At 43.0% G+C, this 18,404-nt stretch overlaps 1 protein-coding gene across 1 annotated transcript; it reads right to left on the bottom strand.

Moving 5' to 3' along the window:
* Window positions 1-15,932: 15,932 nt before the first annotated feature.
* Window positions 15,933-17,252, bottom strand: TRMT12 (tRNA methyltransferase 12 homolog). The gene is given in 1 exon segment (NM_001257161.2): window positions 15,933-17,252. A coding segment is annotated over 1 exon segment (1,320 nt).
* Window positions 17,253-18,404: the final 1,152 nt, after the last annotated feature.

Below are 18,404 nucleotides of genomic sequence, written 5' to 3'. Positions count from 1 at the left end.
TCTGGCGCTAGGGGCGCTCCTCGGGTCGTCACCACGCACGGCGTAGCAAATATCTCAAAGCGTTGTCATGGTTTCCGCCCACTTTCGCGGCTTTGGCACCGCCCCATGGCGCAGGCGCTCTTCGGCAGCCGCGCCCTCGGGCCTCTGGGTGGCGGCCTGTGCCCCGGCGGCGTCGGCTGGGCGAGGGACTCCCTGCTTCCGTGGACGGCAATTACTAGCTGTTTTATTAGAGCCCATTAAATGTCCCATAAACATGGTTCAAAGCTGCTTGGGAGGGGGAAGGCCAAAGGGCGCCTACCCCACCCCCGGGGGCGGGGTGTGAGAGAGGGCGGGCGTTCCGGGGAAAACACCTGCGAGGCTCTCGGGGCTGTGCTGGAGGCAGGCTGCGCACCCTCCCTGCAGCGGCCGCCGGACGTGGCGCTGGGTTGGGGTGGTAGGCGCTGCCAAGAACATCCCTCACATCCCCTTGCACATCACCGTGCCTACGTCATGCCCAATTGGACAGAACTGAAGACGCTCATCGGCCACAGTTTGCTCGTGTCAAGGGCCACTGTGACTTAAGGCAAGAACCCGTAAGCCTCTGTCCTTGATTTCTAGTCTTCTTAGAGGTAAGCACACCCAGGCAGTCCCTTCTCTCCTCCTGAGCAGAAGAGGTCAAACTTGTCTCTGTTTTTGTAGGGGATCAGAACATGCCACTTTGATATACGCATTATTTTGAGCTGAAGGCAATTGAGAAACAGCAGCAGCCCCCCAAAAAGGAAAGGCTCTCTGCTTACCCTCCATTTGCCTAAAAAGCAGGACATAAATGTCCATTCGTAAAGCTGTCTCCCTTTCCCTTACCAAGAAGAGGACTCAGGCTCTCAGTCACCCACAAACCTTACTAAACTACCCTTATCTTCCATTAGTTTCCTTGTATATTGACTTTCCCGCAGTTTGCCAGCCCAAAAAGCCTAAACCCCCTGTCCTTTGTCTTGTCACTTTTTTACAAATTTATTGTTCTTAAGATGCTGTAAGCCTCGAGTTGTAATTGCCCCTTTGAGTTATTCATCACTGGGTTTTTCCCACGTGTATGTGCACCTCGCCAGTTAATAAACTATTTTTCTCTTGTTAATCTCCCTTTTGTCAGTTTAATAACCAGCGCCCCAGCCACAGAACCTAGGACAGTAAAGGAAAGCATTTTTTTTCCCCCTCCCCTACACTTTCTTGCCTATCCATGTAAGTAATATAGTCTGGCCGTCCTTATCTTTCTCTTCCTTTACCAGCAAATGAGAGTGTAAGTTAGGTCAGAGTCTGCACTGTAGACCCAGCCATCTTGGATTCAGGGGGATAAAATAACAAGCAAGAACCTGGCTTGCTTGGGCTCCTAGCCCCAACTGCACGCTGCAATCCGGTTTATGTTGGGGCTTTACATGGGTGATATCTTCTATCAGTTAAGAACCCTCAAGAGGGGAGGAAGTTTCTAAAACTCCTCCAAGACTCCTTACTTTCGGTGGAGGTATGTGTGGTAGAATGACTGAATCCAAACTCCTGACTCCAGTGTCAGGTTTTAACCTTCTCTTGTTCTCTCCCACTGATAATGACTGCCATCTGTCTAGTGCTTACTGTGTACTAGGCACTGGGCTAAAGGCTTTACATTTTGCTTAAATCTTTGCATCAGCCTTATTTTGGTAGGCATTATTATCTCTGTTTAGAGAGGAGGAAACTGAGGTTTAGGTAAGTAATCAGGATCACAAAGTTAGTAAGTAGTGGGTGGCTAGTGTCGCCATAGCTAGTACGAGTCAAATCCAAGATTTGAACTCAGGGCTACCTGAAGCTTAGAACTTCAGGCATCGTTGATTCCTTCCTCTTTTCACTCAGCCAATCTGCAACCAAATCTTGTCCATTCTTTCTTTTTATTTTTTAAGATTGGCACCCGAGCTAACATCTGTTGCCAATCTGTTGGTTTTTTTCTTTCTTCTATTCCCCGAAGCTCCCCAGTCCATAGTTGTATATTATAGTTGCAGGTCCTTCTAGTTGTGCTATGTGGGACACTGCCTCAGCATGGCTTGATGAGCAGTGCTAGGTCTGTGCCCAGGATATGAACCTGCGAAACCCTGGGCCACTGAAGCAGAGCTCGGGGGCCAGCCTCTTGCCCATTCTTTCTTGACAGCCTTTTGTACCCACCTTCTTTCTATTGTCACTGTCACTCTCCTAACCCAAGATCCTCCTGTAGCTTGCCTGATTTATTGCGATATCATTATGATCACCACTTTTTCTAATCCAGTCTGTTTACTTCTGCCAGGTTAATTTTCCTAAACTGCACATCTGGGGAATAAGCTTGTGGTTATGAGACCATTCCCAAAGGAAAGCAAACTTGGTAAGGTGAGAGGACTATGAAGAGTTATATAAACTCAGAGATGTAAATTAGCTCCTCAACCCACACGTTGTGCTGCCTGATTGCAATTTAGAGCAAAAAGAGACGCTCTTATGGAGAGGAGGATCCACAAGGACTAATCTAAAACAGGAGTGTGGTAGAGGAGACAGGAGGTGAGTCCCATTACATCAGGATCATGCAAAATGGAGAGTGAAATAGTTCATGGGCTTTCCTCTGATTTTTATTTAGAAAGTTAAATGTAGTAAATATTAAATAAAAAGATTTAAAAAATAAACGAATGCTTCATTCTTATTAAACTTTCTAATCTTAATTTGATGCACAAATTTCATTAGTATAAGAACTTCTAATTCACACTAAATTCCATCTTGGGCCAAGAATTTTCAGGAATGGTAGCATAGTCATTCTATCTTACTCACATATGACTTCAAGCAAATCTCTTTAAACTCTCTAAGTCTCACTTTCCCCATCTATAAAATGAAGGTTTGAATAAGATTCTGGCAAGAACTTTAAAATACTACCTTAAAACAAAATTTATATTAATGAGTTAGTTTTTAGAATGCTTAGGAATTATTAAGATAGAAGATAAACCTTCAAAGAAATAGCTGCAATTCACTGAATCTAATCTTTGCTTGGTTTCTACAAGGACTGGAATGTTGCACAACTCAGGTATACATTTATAGTGAGTCTCCTCAATTTATATTGAGAGTCTGTGTGTGTTCACACAGATACACAAACTTTATATACATAAATTACCCATGGTCAAAAATAACAGTCTGTTAGGGGCTGGCCCCGTGGTCGAGTGGTTAAGTTCGCTCGCTCCGCTGCAGGCAGCCCAGTGTTTCATTGGTTCGAATCCTGGGCGCGGACATGGCACTACTCATCAAACCACGCTGAGGCAGCGTCCCATGTGCCACAACTAGAAGGACACAATGAAGAATATACAACTATGTACCGGAGGGCTTTGGGGAGAAAAAGGAAAAAAATTTTAAAAATCTAAAAAAAAACAAAAAAAACAAAAACAGTCTGTTCCTTTGGCTCTAATAGTTCAAAAGCCTTTTAGTAGCTCTAAAAAGCCTTTAGATGTAGGATGTGTAAAACCTAGTTAGAATTTTCTGTCAACATTTGCATCAGCCAAGTCTTTGTTATAAGCAACAGAAACTGATTCTGGAGTATCTTAAGCAAAAATGAAATTTCTTAGAGGATTATTTTCATTATTCCTCAAGATTTCAAGTTCCAAGAGTGACCATGCAATTGGTCAAACTTACTGGACCATGTATCTGTAACCTAGCTGTACCAGGGGGCAGGTACAAGAAGCTTCCTTAGTGGGAGGAAGAACAAGGAAGCTTGTTCTAGAACAAGCACTAAAAATTAGCCACCCCACCCTCCCTGCCAATATATTATGTATTTCCTTCAAATGGAAGATGGAGATACTGGTAGGAGAGGTACAAATTGATAATCCAACAAAGGATAAATACATACCATAACTTTATCTCAGACCTTGGGAATTACTTAAAAAATAAACTCTGATCCTAAATTACTTCATAGCTTTTCTCATCTCATTAAATTTCAGATACACCCGTCAAAATTCAGCTATTTGAATTTCCTGGTTTTGTAAATGCCAAATGAATAGAAGAATCTGTTTTTGTTTAGTTAACAAAAACAATAACAGAGAATATAGTGGCATTTGGAGTCAACGTTGAGTATATACTGACTGACTGGTTCATTCCTTCATTCAACAGACACATACTGAGCACTTTTCTATATGCCTGGCAGTATGCTTGCCCACTTCTGCCTCTCACTAGTTCCCTGGCTCTAGACAAAGTGCTTAAAACTCTCTAATCTTCAGTATCCTCATCTGGGAAAAAGAAAAAAAGGTTAATATTGCCCAATAAGATATGAAATACAACAAACTTGTCCAAGGACACAGATAATAATAGCGGCAGAGCTGGTTTCTTAACTCTGTTTTCCTGATTCCAGAGCCTAAGATCTGATCCTCTGCAAGTAATTTCTCGTGCTTGTAACACAAATTAAAACAATATATTTTAAGTACTTAGTATGGGATATAGTAAACAAATTTTAGGAGAAATACTCATTGGAACCCTTATGATACTACACACAGCATTTTGCAATGACTCCATTTATGGTTCAGGAGTACTGCGAAGATATTACTTGTTTGGATGGTTACATGTGATAATCATTCAGTAGTACATAATTGATATTAGAATATAAATAGATGATACATTCAAATACATTAATCATCTAGGGTGATGGTCAAGAATAATCTGAGGGCTGAGATACTGCTGAGAAGAGTGCAAATAATCCTAAGTTAAAAACATCTGTCAAGGCAGGGAGCCCAGAGAAGATGGATGTAGTGTCCCACCGACAGATGGGAAGTACAGGACCCTTCACCCTAGACAGGACCCTATAGGCAGGGCTTCTTATAATCACTTCTCATTTCATAGCTACACCCAAGTAGAATAAAAGCTTCACGATGGGAGATTCCATCTTGTGAAGATGGCAGTTTTACCCTATCAGTTCAATGTAATCCCAACAAAGAATCTTAGCAGGTTCTTTTTCCCCAAAATTGACAAGCTGATTTTAAAACTCATAAGAAATGCAAAAGGTCAAGAATAACTCAGGCAATCTTAAAGAAAAAAGTTGAAAGATTTACAGTATCAGATAGCAGGACCTATTCTAAAGCTGTAATAAAGACAAGATGGTATTGGTGTATGGATAGAAAAACTGACCCATGGAACAGAAGGGAAAGTCTAGAAACAGCCCTACACTTATACAGTGGCCTGATTTATGATAAAAGTGACACTACAGTGCAGTAGAAAAAGGATGATAAAAAACCAGCAGTATAATGGGACTTTATGGATACTGCCTAACAAAGGACAACATATCTCAATGGTGAGACACTGGAGGCATTCTCCCTGAAGTTAGGAAAAATTTAACATTGTATTAGAGGTAGGAGCTGGGAATAGGGCAAGTTAGAATGCCAGAAGCTTCCATTTTTAACCAACATTTAGCTATTTTTCTTGAATAATGCTCCTTGGATTGTTGCAAGCCTTTAGTTACTTTCTAGAGTGCTGAAAACGTTGATTTTGACGATTTTTGCCAGTGTTCTCATTGCTTTTATGGAGGAGCCAGTTTTCGGAGGTCCTTATTCTGTCATTTTGGAAGTTGCCCATTGTACTCCTGGTATTGGGTACGGAAGTATCGAGAGATGCCCTAGTGGATGCATTGAGTGTGAGATACATTCCTTCCTGCCCTCATTGTGTGACAGTCACCCTACTTCCTCTTGATGATCAGATCCGATTATCCCAACCAGGATGCTCACTCTTCCTTGTCTGCTGGTCCCTTGCACAAGGAGCCTGAGGTGTCTGGGAAACCTCAGTAGGTTACTGTTTAAAGGGTCTGTTATTGCATCTCTTGATGAAAGAGTTGCCCTGTTAGGAAGCAGCCCTGCAGACTCACATAGTTGTGGGTCAGGAAGCACAAAGTCCCCACATGGGTCAGTGGGGACGATAAGTGGGTGTATTAATTTCCTGTTGCTGCTGTAACAAACTACCACAAACATAGTGGTTTAAAACAACAAAAATTTATTCTCTTACAGTTACGGAGGTCAGAAGTCTAAAATTAAGGTGTCAACAAGGCTGCGTTCCTCCTGAAGGCTTGGGGGAGAATCTGTTCTGTTGCTTTTTTCAGTTTCTAGAGGCCGCTTACGTTCCTTGTCTCCTGGCTCCTTCCTTACATCTCTCCATCCTTCTGCTTCAGTCACCACATCTACTACTTGCTCCCACCTCCCCCTTGGAAGGACCTCTGAGTTATATTGGGCCCACCTGGATAATCCAGGATACTCTCCCCATCTTGAGATCCTTAATCACATCTGCAAAGTCCCTTTTACTATGTAAGGTAACATATTCACACGTTCTGGGTATTCAGATGTAGACATATTCTGAGGCCATTATTTACCCTATCACAGTGGCAGTTCTTTTTCTACCCTTTTATTCCCAGACCGACATTTTCTATCTGTGTGGGACATGGCACTATCTAATGGGTTTTGATTTAGAGTGTATACTGTGTCCTGGTGGATGGCAACCCATCTTCACAGGGTATTGTCTCCAAACTTTTGCTTCAGTGTCAAAGTTTTTTCCACCACTCCATCAGGCCAGCATTTTCTAGATTGTGTCATGTGACAGGACCGATGAATACCATGGTCACGTGCCCGCTGAAATAGCTCCTTTGCTGTAAGTGGGTCCCTAGGTCAAAGGCAATTTATGCACAGTACATATTGATGGATCAAACACTTGTAAACACTCAGATAGTAGTCCTGGCCAACATCTTGTGGGCAGGAAAGGCATACTGGTACCTGGAGATGGGAAGATTCTAGTCAAGGTGAATCACTGTCTTTCCAGGATAGAAGGAGTCTAGTATAATCAACCTGCCACCAAGTAGCTGCTTGATTTCCCTGAGGGCTGATGTTCTGTCAAGGGCTCAATGTTGAACATTAGGGAGTGGCTACTTGGTGAGTGGGAGCCTTGCTGTTGGCCTCTTGCTAACCTGCATGCCTGCACCATGACCACATTCAGGAGTGCATTATGCCGCTACTGGTGTAGCTGATGACTACAGCTGCTGAAGTTAACTGGCCAAGTCTTTTTATTTACTTGGTGGTTGAGTGCCTCTTCCATGGTGGATTGTCTCTGGTAGACATTACTATGCAATACAAAGTTCTTTACTCATGTGCCCAAACCCACAGATTGCTCCACTGCTCCTTCTCCAGGCTTCCTTGTCCCTGATCTTCCAGTCTTTCCCATTCCAGGCCCCTGATCAACTAGCCAACCTATTTGCCACTTGCCATGAGAGTATATTCTTACTTCAGGCCACTTCTCTTTCCACACAAAGTGGGAGATCAGGAATATTGCCCCAAATTCTGCCTTCTGGGGGGATTCTCCTCACTGCTGTCTTTTAAGACTGCTCCTGAGTAGGGCTGTAGGGCAGCAGCAGCCTATCTTTGTTTCAAACCCATATTACGAGAAAGCCCATCACTGAATTTAGCTCTGGCTATTTGTCCTCCATCAGACATAAGAGCCTCTCAAGGGGCCATGATTGTGAGCTGAGGGAGGGACATTGGTGCAAGAGTTCTAAATATGACCTGGGAGTCTGGGCCACCTGCCTATGCACCTATTTATTTCCTCTGGCCCTGTAATCAGTCCCAGATGTGCCACTTCCATCTTATGATGGATTGACTTGGTAGGTCTGACAAAACCCAGCTCATGATGGACAGCTCTGGCTACAAGGACACTTGCTATCCCATGAGATGCTCAGTTCCTACCAAGGCCCATTAGCATGCAAGGAGGTGTTTTTGAATGACATGTGGGTCTCTGCTGCAGATGGCCGAGGAGTCCACCTTGTGAGTCTCTCTGGGAGCCTGCCATAAACTCCCATGGCTGCTTTGCTTCTCACAGATACTCTTGTCCCATAGAATCTCCTGGATTGAAATAAATGACAACAATGGCACAAAGGTTGGGAAGGCAGAAAGGAAAGGAAAGTGTACTGCTGTAAAGTTCTTATACTGTATGCAAACTAGTATAATTTCACTTGAAGGTAGACTGTGATAAGCCAAACATGTATACTAAACCCTAAAGTAACCACTAAAATAGAACAATAAAGAGTTATGGCTAATAAGACAAGAAAGGAAATAAATGGAATAAAAAAATACAGTCCAAAAAAGGGGGGGAAAGAGGGCAAAAGAACAAAGAACAGATGAGACAAATAGAAGGAAAACAGCAAGACGGTATATTTTAAACTCAACTGTATCAATAATCACATTAAATGTCTAAACAATCCAAAGAAAAGAGACTGTCAGATGGGAGAAAAAAGAGAAGAGCAAGACCCAACTAAATGCTCACTACAAGGAACGCATTTTAAATATAACAACAAAAGAGTTAAAAATAAAAGGACGGAAAAAGATATGCCCTGGTAGCAGTAGTCCAAAGAAAGCTAGAGTGACTTAATATCAGAAAAATTAAAGTTCAGAGCAAAAATATTACCAGAAATAAAGAGGATCATTTCATAATGATAAAGGAGTCAGTTCACCAGAAGACATGACACTAATTACTAAGCATATAGCTTTAAAACACATGAAGGAAAAATTGATAGAAGTTCAAGGAAAAATAGAAAAATCCACAATTATAGTAAGCGATTTCAATACTCTTGATAATTGATAAAACAAGTAGAGGATCAGTAAGTACATAGAAGGTTTGAACAACATAACATATAATACACTTGACCAAATTTACATTTATAAAACACTCTACCCAATAACAGCAGAATATCCTTTTTTTCCATGTATATGTGAACCATTCACCAAGATAAACCACATTCTGGGCTATAAGACAGATTTCGATAAATTTAAAAGATACAAGTCATACAAAGTATGTACTCTGACCATAATGGAATTAAATTATAAATCAGTAACAGAAAGATATCTAGAAGATTTTCAACTACCTGGAAACTAACACACTTCTAAATAAGTCATGGATCAAAGACGACATCAAAAGGGAGATTACGATGTAATTTTAATTGAAAGAAAATGAAAACACAAGATATAAAAATTTAATGATGTTGCTAAAATAGTACTTCAAGAGAAATTTATAGAAATAAATGCCTATATTAAGGACTCAAATCAATGACCTCAGCTTTCTCCTCATGAAACTAGAAAATGAAGTCCAAAGCAAGCAGAAAAGAAAGAAATAATAACCATCAGAGCAGAAATCAGAAGAAAAATAGAAATGCAGTAGAGGAAACCAATGAAACCAAAAGCTAGTTCTCTAAGAAGATTAGTAAGGTTGAGAAATCTCTAGCCAGATTGCTCAGGAAAAAAAGATACAAATGATCAATCTAAGTAAGGGGAAAGGTGATAACACTATAGATCCTACCGTTATTAAAAGTACAATGAGGGAATATATCAATACATTTGGCAAATTAGATGAAATGGATAAAGTTCCTTGAAAGACAAAAACTACCAAAGCTCATTCTAGAAGAAAGAGAAACCCTACATAACCCTGTATCTTTTAAAGAAGTTGAATCTGTAGTTACAAATCTTCCGCGAAGAAAAATCCAGGTCCAGAGGGTTTACTGAGGAATTCTACCAAACATTAAGAAAGAAGTAATAACAACTCTACACAATTGGAAATATGTTGCAACTGATTCAAATTACTCCATGAGGCTAGCATTTTTCCTTTGAACATAGACACAAAAATTGTGGCTATGAATTATGTGTACAAAGCTAACTCCTTGTATAGTCTTATGTCATCACAGTTGTTGAAAATGAAGGTAGACAGATTAGGAGAAAGTAGTATGAGGGGCTTTGTGTACATGTTGAGTATATTTTAAAACGGTGTTAGAACACTAGGATTGTGATAAAATGCGAATTTATAAAACCCATGTATTTAATCATGTCACATGTTTGCTTAAGACCCTTCAGTGATGTCTCATTGCAGTTGAGATAATTCTTCATAGAGCCTACACTGTCCCCTGCATCATCTGACCACCACGCACCCCTGCAGCCTGATTAACACCCCTTCACCTCTCTTTCCTCTCCATCCACCCTGGCCTTTGTTTTCGCCCCTCAAACAACTCCACAGGGCACTTGCACGCACCATCCTCATGGCCTGGAGAGCTCTCTCCTGTTTTCATCACTCATTAATTCCTGCTCACCCTTCAGTTCTCACCTGTCATCACGTCCTCAGGGAAGCCTTCCCTGATCTTCCTGATCCGGTCAACCCCATTACATGTTCCTCTTGCACCAAGAACCTCTCCTTCTAGCATTTACTAGAATGTGAGTTGTTATATGAAATGTTATATGTGGTGTGTGATTATTTAATGCCCATCCCCCTCAGCTTATAAGGTCCGTGAGTCTGAGATTAGGTCTGGTTTTATTTTATTTCTATTGGCTACCACACACACCATAAGGGCTCAAAAACATCTGTGAAAGGGAGAGGCAGGGGCAGAGAAGGGTAAGAAGAAAGAGGGAAAGAATAAATATAGACTTCAGAGTCAAAGATAAAGTAGTTCAAAGTTGAACAAGTTTTTATTTCTGCAGCACCTCCATAGGATGGCAGCATTGACAAGAAGCATCTGAAAGGGAGCTTTGATTTCAAAATGCCCTGTTTTGGGTGGTGATAGCCCTGTGAGCCTTCCCACTCTGCTGGTGGCTTTTCTTTATTCAACTCTAGCATGTGTGTCTTATTGATCTGCTTAAGCCACTATTCAGAGTATTGGGTAGAAGTAATCTTTGGCTGCAGGTAGAAAAAAAGTCCTGACAGAGACCTAACTAAGTGTGTGTGGGGGTATATTTTCCAAAGGACAAGAAGTTCACAAATAGGCATACTAGGGTTGATGTAACTGGTCAAGGATCTCTTGAAGAAGTAAGACTCCTCCTACGATCCTGCTCCACCAATCTTAGCATGCCTGGAGAGATGGCTGCTGCCCCTCCAGACACTGCTGTGCATTACAGGTAAATAGAAGGGGTCAAAGAAAGAGCAAGGCTTGAAGCACCAAAGCCCTCTTTGGGAACTTCTGACTACATCTCCTTGCCAGAACTGGTTCACACAGCCACCCTAGCTGCAAGAGAGGCTGGGGAATTCAGGACTTTCATTTCCCAGCCTCTCCAATAGAGGGTGCTAAGAGCCAGGGGGATTGGGATGGGTATTATGTGAGTCAACCTCAGCATCTCCTACAGTGAGTGAACACCCTCTAAGCCCCACTGAAAAGGTTCCTGGGAACAACTTGGAGAATCGGGAGATGGGTCTAGAGAAAGGACATAATGGTAATTTAAGACTGTAAAGTGAGACCCAAGAGAAAATTTCAATGAGAGAGAAATAGCTTAGCTTGGAAAAGAGTCTGAGGGTCCCTCACTTCCTTCTGCCTTTACCTGGCTGACCCCTATGGATAAGTTTAAAAGGCAGCTCAGGCTTCCAGGAAGACTTTGCCAAGTTCCTTCCTTGTCTCCTCTCAAATCTTTTTTTTTTTTTTTAGTAGCTATATTGAGATATAACTCACACACTATAAAATTCACCCTTTTAAAGTCTACAGTTAAGTGATTTTTAATATATTCATGGAGTGGTGCAATCAGCATCACTATCTAATTTCAGAACATCTTCATCACCCCAAAAAGAAACCCAGTACCCATCAGCAGCCACTCCCCATCCCCTCCTCCCACAGCCTCAGGAAAACTACTTTGTTTCCATGGATTTGCCTGTTCTGGCCTTTTCATATAAACAGAATCATACAATAAGTGAACTTTTGTGACTGGCTTCTTTATCTTGGCATTATGTTACCAAGGCTCACCCATGTTGTAGCAAGTATCAGTGCTTCCTTCTGTTTTATAGCATATGGGTATACCACATTTTGTTTATTCAATCATCAGTTGTCGGACTTTTGGGTTGTTTCCACACTTTGACTATTATAACCTCTAAAAACATTCACGTGCAAGTTTTTGTGCTGACACATATGTACATTTCTCTTGGGTATTTACCTAGGCGTGGAACTGTTGGGTCATATGGTAACGGGTTCAACTTTTTGAGGAACTGCCAAACCGTTTTCCAAGGTGGTTGCAGTATTTTACAATTCCACTAGCAATGTATGAGCTGGGTTGGGTTTTCATTAGTTTTAAAAATATTTAAACAGTTGTAATCATTTAAAATATCTTAGTTTGAAGATGACTAGTTTATGACTTGCCCCATGTGATGTGGCTGCACCCTGAGTGTGTCCAGAATGACATATATTGGGTATCTTTTCACATGAGTGCCCAGGGGAGGAGAAACGGAATTAAAATGCTTTTTCTGGGGCCAGCCTTGTGGCTGAGTGGTTCACACACTCTGCTTCAGTGGCCCAGGGTTCGCCAGCTTGGATCCTGGGTGTGGACCTACACACCAGTCATCAAGCCATGCTGTGGCAGGCGTCTCCCACATAGAAGAGCTCGAATGACCTAACACCAGGATATACAACTATGTACTGGGGCTTTGGGGAGGGGTAAAAAAAAAAGAGGAAGAGTGGCAACAGATGTTAGCTCAGGGCCAATCTTCCTCACCAAAAAGATGCATAGAAGCATAATTATTAAAAAAAAAATTTAAAAATTAAAAAAATGCTTTTTCTGTTTGTTTCTTTCTCATCATTTTAAGTTTCTATGTTTGTATATTTAAAATGCATACATTATACTCATATATTAATACATGCACATAAATTATTAAAATTATAGAGTTAAAAAATAGAGTGCTCATGGTTGAGGGAGTTAAATAAAATTATTATTGTCTTTAATCATGACATCTCCATCAAGCAGGTGCATTAACTGGCAACTAATACTGATGGTCACAAAGGAAGCCTTTAGAGCTTTACTAATTCCTGCATTGAGGTGACAAGGACTCCGTGAGCCTCCTGACCCTTTCAGTCTTTTTTCCTTCTTACATTAGATGCCTCTTCCTGACCAGACCAATCCAGCAAGTGCTCAGAGAAAACTGTAACATAAATGCGTATACTCAAGCGGAGAAAAGGCTTAAGGGACCCTTATTTTCTTCCATTCACACATAACTCCTACTCATTCTTTAACTCTCAGCTTAGGAATCCCTGCTCCCACCTTCCTGGTCACTCTCTCCACCTCCCCCAACCCAGATCCCCAAATGTGGGTGGCTGCCTCCCCTATGTGTGCCCCTAAAAACCCACTTGTTTCTGTTTCAGCACTTAGTAGGACTGACATTGTCTCCTCTTGTCCATGTCACCAGATAGTGATCCCATTGTGGGCAGGACTCAGCTTTGTTCACCTCTATGTCCCTGGCACTCAGCACAGTGCCTGGTGGAGAGAGTGCACAATACACCCTAATTAATCAATGAGTGGCTTTTCAAAATAAGGACACTGCACTTTAAGTAAACCAAATGTATAGCAATCTCTCACCGCCAAATTGGGAAATGGTAGTTTTCCTTACAGAACGATTAACTGAATGAATGACGTATTCACTAGTGCCAGTCATCATGACCACAGTTAACACGTGAACTCACTTAAACCTAACGACAACCCTTCAGGATGTGGACAACTGTTAACCCCAATGTACAGGTGAGGAAACTAAATCTTGAGAGATTCATGGCTTGCCTCAGGTCACACAGAAAGCAGAACAGCCAAAGTTGAATTAGTGGAACCTAAATTCTACGAAGGCAGAGCCCATCTCAATCTTCTTGCACCGTTGAACACTCAAGGCCTGATATATATAATAGGTTGAATGAATTCATTCCGATGCACCTGACATCAGCTGACTATCCACAGCTTAGGACAGGAAGGTTACTCCTCAGCCCCTGGACAAGTGGTTCTCTGACTCATCTCCTCATTGTTTCTCTCCTGCCTTCCTCCCCATATTGGCTCAAGCCCCAGCCTGGCATCTTTAGTTTGAGAGAAAGCTGTGGGCACACATGTTGAAAGAAACCCAATATGTAAAAGAGGAGATGAGTTCTGGGGCTCCTGTGGGACGGGAATGGAAACAAGCAGCTCCCTGCCACCTTTCGTGGTGGGATCACACAGTAGCTAACATTTCCTGGGGGCTTATTGTGTACAAAATACTGTTCTTTCTAATCCTTACAACCCCTATTTTCAACACTCCTCCCACTGCTGCTTCTGTTCTAAAATGATCTAATGACAATGTTCCAAACATTTTCTGGGCATTTGAACTTTTGCACCTGTTTTTCTCTTCAACCAGCATCTGTTTCCACCCTGACTCCACTTATTAAAGTCTTACTCAGTTTTTAAGAGCCAATTCAAACACTACCTCTCTGAAGACATCCCCATGCAATTCTCAGAACTTTTCTTCCCCACCTTTGCCCTCCTACAACTTGCTATCACTCATATGGCACTTACTGTATTGTATTCCAATGCTTTGAGTACTTATGTTATTTCTGTTGCTAGGTTGTGAGCACCTCAGTGCAGGGACTCTATCTAATGTATATTTCCTGCAGCTCATGTACATAGTAGGCACTTAATATTTGTGAAATAACACAAATGGCACCAATCTTGTGCTAACTGCCACTGTTGCAAGAGCAAGACAAGCAGCCCAGTGCAACCTAGCCAGCCAAATGCCAGTTGCAATCATAATCTTGATAAAGTTACACTTTTCTATATTTCCTCCATCAGGCAAACAGCCCAGATGGTTTCAAAGCGCACCAAAGCTCTGAAAGGTGATTCTTGACAATCAGTCATCCCGAAGGTAAACAGACTGATTCTTTACAATCAGTCGTTCCAAAGATGAACATTGCGATGACAGACAGCCATAAAATAAAGTGAGGCTTGCAACTCTGCAGAGTACCTCTCATTTCCTATACCTCCTTATGTCGGCCAAGGAAGGAGGATGAAGAGGGAGTCTGAGGCCTGTAAAAATCTAAGATTTTAATGCAAACTTTTAAAATAGCTAGCAATTGGCAGCTACTGCACAAGCCTAAGGCTAGAAATGTAGTTTCCCTGTGAGTTAAAGCAGTCATTCTTAACCCTTTTTCTACCACAATAAATATATGACATCCCCCCTACACATCCACTTATTTAAGAACGCTCAGGGGGCTGGCCCGGTGGTGCAGTGGTTAAGTGCACATGTTCCACTTCAGCAGCCTGGGGTTTGCCGGTTCAGATCCCGGGTGCAGACATGGCACCGCTTGGCAAGCCATGCTGTCGTAGGCGTCCCACATATAAAGTAGAGGAAGATGGGCATGGATGTTAGATCAGGGCCAGTCTTCCTCAGCAAAAATAGGAGGATTGGCAGCAGATGTTAACTCAGGGCTGATCTTCCCCCCCAAAACAAAACAAAACAAAAAAAAGAATGCTCAAGTAGGAGAATGGAGTTAATATGCTGGAGTAATTTTAGCCCTATTCCCTCCCTTATTTAGTCATTCATAGTAACAAAGCAGCACCATTTTAATGCTTCGATTTAGACTTCATTACTTAGTCCCATCAATTTTATTTCTCAAATCCACCAACCCTCCCACTGCCACCACCCTAGTCCAAGCCACCATCACCTCATGCCTGGACAACGTCCTCACTGGTTTCCCTGCTTCCGTCCTGGCTCCCCTCGAGTCAATTTTCCATATTGGAGCTGGAGTGGATCTGGAAACAGCACTGTGTCCCTCACCCTTAAATAACCAATGCCCTGTGTACAACTGCTTCTTAGATAACAGCCATGGGAGGAAGTTCAAAGAAACCCTCATTTTGCAAATGAGGAAATCGAAGCCCAAAAGAATAGTGGAACCTTGTCCCCAAGGTCAGAGAGAACTGAGGTCAGAATTCGGAATTCATGTTTGCACAGATGAGCCTCATTTCAATGAGCACACTGCTTCTCCCAGATATGTAGCTCATTCTTAACATGTTAATGGAAGATGAATGAAATGATTTGGATTGGTTTTGACCCTGCTTTCAGGGCCACAAAATATTAGATTACCAGGAGACAAGAGGGGTGAGATCCTGGCCTGAGCTGATGCATTAAGGATCACTCACACGTAGATCCTTGTGTCTCAGGATCCACCTTCTCTAGCCAACTAGAGGACAGGGGCGGCATTCCAGATCGAGGACTATGTGATCCACGTGGGGAGCATAGGATTTCACCAGTTGGATGTGCAGGATTTCTGTCTTCCACGGTTTCCCATGCATCTGCTGAAGAAGACTGGCAATGCGATTTTCTGCAGATTCCGCCCACCTTTGCCACTCTGGCTTGGTGGCTGCCGACAGTATTTTTCTCCTAGAATCCCTGCTAGCTCCATTTTTCCATTGTTTGGTGATAATATGCTGAGGATAAGGCCAAAGCTCCTTCTCCATTTCACTGCTTCCAGGAGGCTGGAGATTCTTCCCTGGGAAAGATTCCACATTTTGGTGGATATGCAAAATGCCCCCAGTATCCTGTCGTAGCACTTGGCAGGCAATGGGCCAGCCTTCTTCAGAGCTGGGAATCAGCCCCAGGTTCACCCTGTCCGCAATATTTGAGAGCTTCAGTTTCCTATTATCCCCAAAGTGTATCTGGCACTGATGTGCTACTCCATTGATCTCAAGGTTATTTCTCAGAGCAACTACAGCATGAGGGTTCCACTCACAGGCATGGACGAAAGCAGCACCAGCATGAACTAGGAACGGCAATGTAAAATAACCAATCCCTGCGTAGAGATCCACCAGCACTTCTCCAGCACAGGGCAACGATGCCACTCGGAGCTTCTCAGTGATGTTTCCGAAGGAGAACATGCACTGGGTCACGTCAAACTTATACAGGATCCCATTATCCACATGCTCGACCCAGCCATGGTCGCCCAGCAGCAGAGTCACTGCTGGAGTTCGAGCGCCATCCGGTGATACCCGCCCTCTTTTGGCCAAACGCTGGACGCCGAGTGCCGAAGCAACCGTCTTCCAGAGTTCTGGTTCCAGATTTTTCCATTGCTTGGCTTGGAAACAGTCCTCACTCAGCAACAAGAGGTTACCATGTCGTTGCCAAGATCGGGGCAAATCATCCTCCAACTCCGCTGACCACGTCACTCCCCGGTCCTCTACCCAGCGACTCACCTCAAGACACAGCCTTTGGGCAGGTGAACAACCCTGGGCCTTCTTTGAAAGAACAGGATCCAGGAGCTGCGTTAGCCTACAGGTGCTGCCTGGGGCCACACGATTCCTCAGCTCCCACAGATGCTGCTCCAGGAGGGCCTCTCCCACCACGGGTAGCGCCACGGTGCCATCTGGCATCTTTTCCACGCGGTGCTGTCTATCCAGGAGTTTCTGCTCCTCGAGATATTCCCTGTATCGCTGGGTAAACCGAGGCTCAGTCACAACTGCGACAACAGCCGCGGGCTTCCCACCTTCTCTGTCCATGTTGCTGGCCCCACATTCTTTACAATTCCCTCCGTGAGTCTTCCTCCGCTCTAGGTCCGCTCACCTCCCTCGGTACAGCCACGGCCGCAGCAGGAAGAGCGGCGCGCACGCCGCTGTGCCGGGGCCGGAAGTGACGTAAAACGGGCAGGCCCGCACTAAACGATATTGACGCGCTTGTTGGCAAATTGCGTCGTCGTTGCCGTGGTGAAGCAGCTGCCGCCATCTTTATTGTGGTGAACCACTGCTTGCTTCAGCCTAAGAGGAGATTAATAATAACGAGGAACTGTGTGGGCTCAAAAACTTCAGATTAGTCGGTATCCTTCAGAGCCCTCATGCACTCTCTTCAGTGCTGCTCACGAATCCAAAAGGAGAAGTGAACCTGGAATGATAGGCTGAATTTGGAAAAAGGCTTCCTATAGTCTCAAGCCGCTCTCAGCTCCGATGCGCGGCCACCGTATTTGCTGAGAGTGAAGAATCAGATTCAGCTTCCCCATTCCTTTTCCTTGCAGAGATAGTCCTCACCATCTCACTGTCCTGCAGTATAAGAAACAAGTGTTTGGAAGTCAGACGGATCTGAGTTTGGGTAAATCAAATCACCTCTCAGAACCTTCACCTATAAAATGGAAACTGTGTTGACTTCCTCAGATGACTGCCGTAGTGATTAGAGATATTATAAATAAAATGCTTTGAACAGTGACTAGTAAAGAGTAGATACTCAAAAGAGATATAATGTAACAAGTGGAATGGTTATATGGCAGATATTAAATACTTGTTGGAATGCTTTGATATAATCTAATAAGGACGAAGGGGAATTCCCCTACAGATAAATTCAAATAATTGAAAGTAAGAGTTGTAAAGAACCCCTAGCCTTTCCACTTACTTGCCACCATTGTACAGGTTAGGGTATTGAGGCCCAGAGAGGTTAACATTAATTGAAGTGCCCAGTTCAGGTCTCTATGTATGGGAGGCACAAGGCTATGACTAAACCACCTTTTTGTTTCTCAACAGCTATTTAGTATCAATCAGAGTTGTTGTTGTTGTTTTCAGTCTGGTCTCTATGGTTAAGACTCGGATTCCGTGGAGAAAACGTCAAGTAGGACAGTGTAGAAGACCCTCTTAGTGCTTCATATACCCTTGGGGCTGACCATTCCT

This window comes from Equus caballus, chromosome 9 (genome assembly GCF_041296265.1).
Source record: "Equus caballus isolate H_3958 breed thoroughbred chromosome 9, TB-T2T, whole genome shotgun sequence".
NCBI classification, from domain to species: Eukaryota; Metazoa; Chordata; class Mammalia; order Perissodactyla; family Equidae; genus Equus; species Equus caballus.
This window is presented reverse-complemented; position numbering and strand designations above follow the sequence as displayed.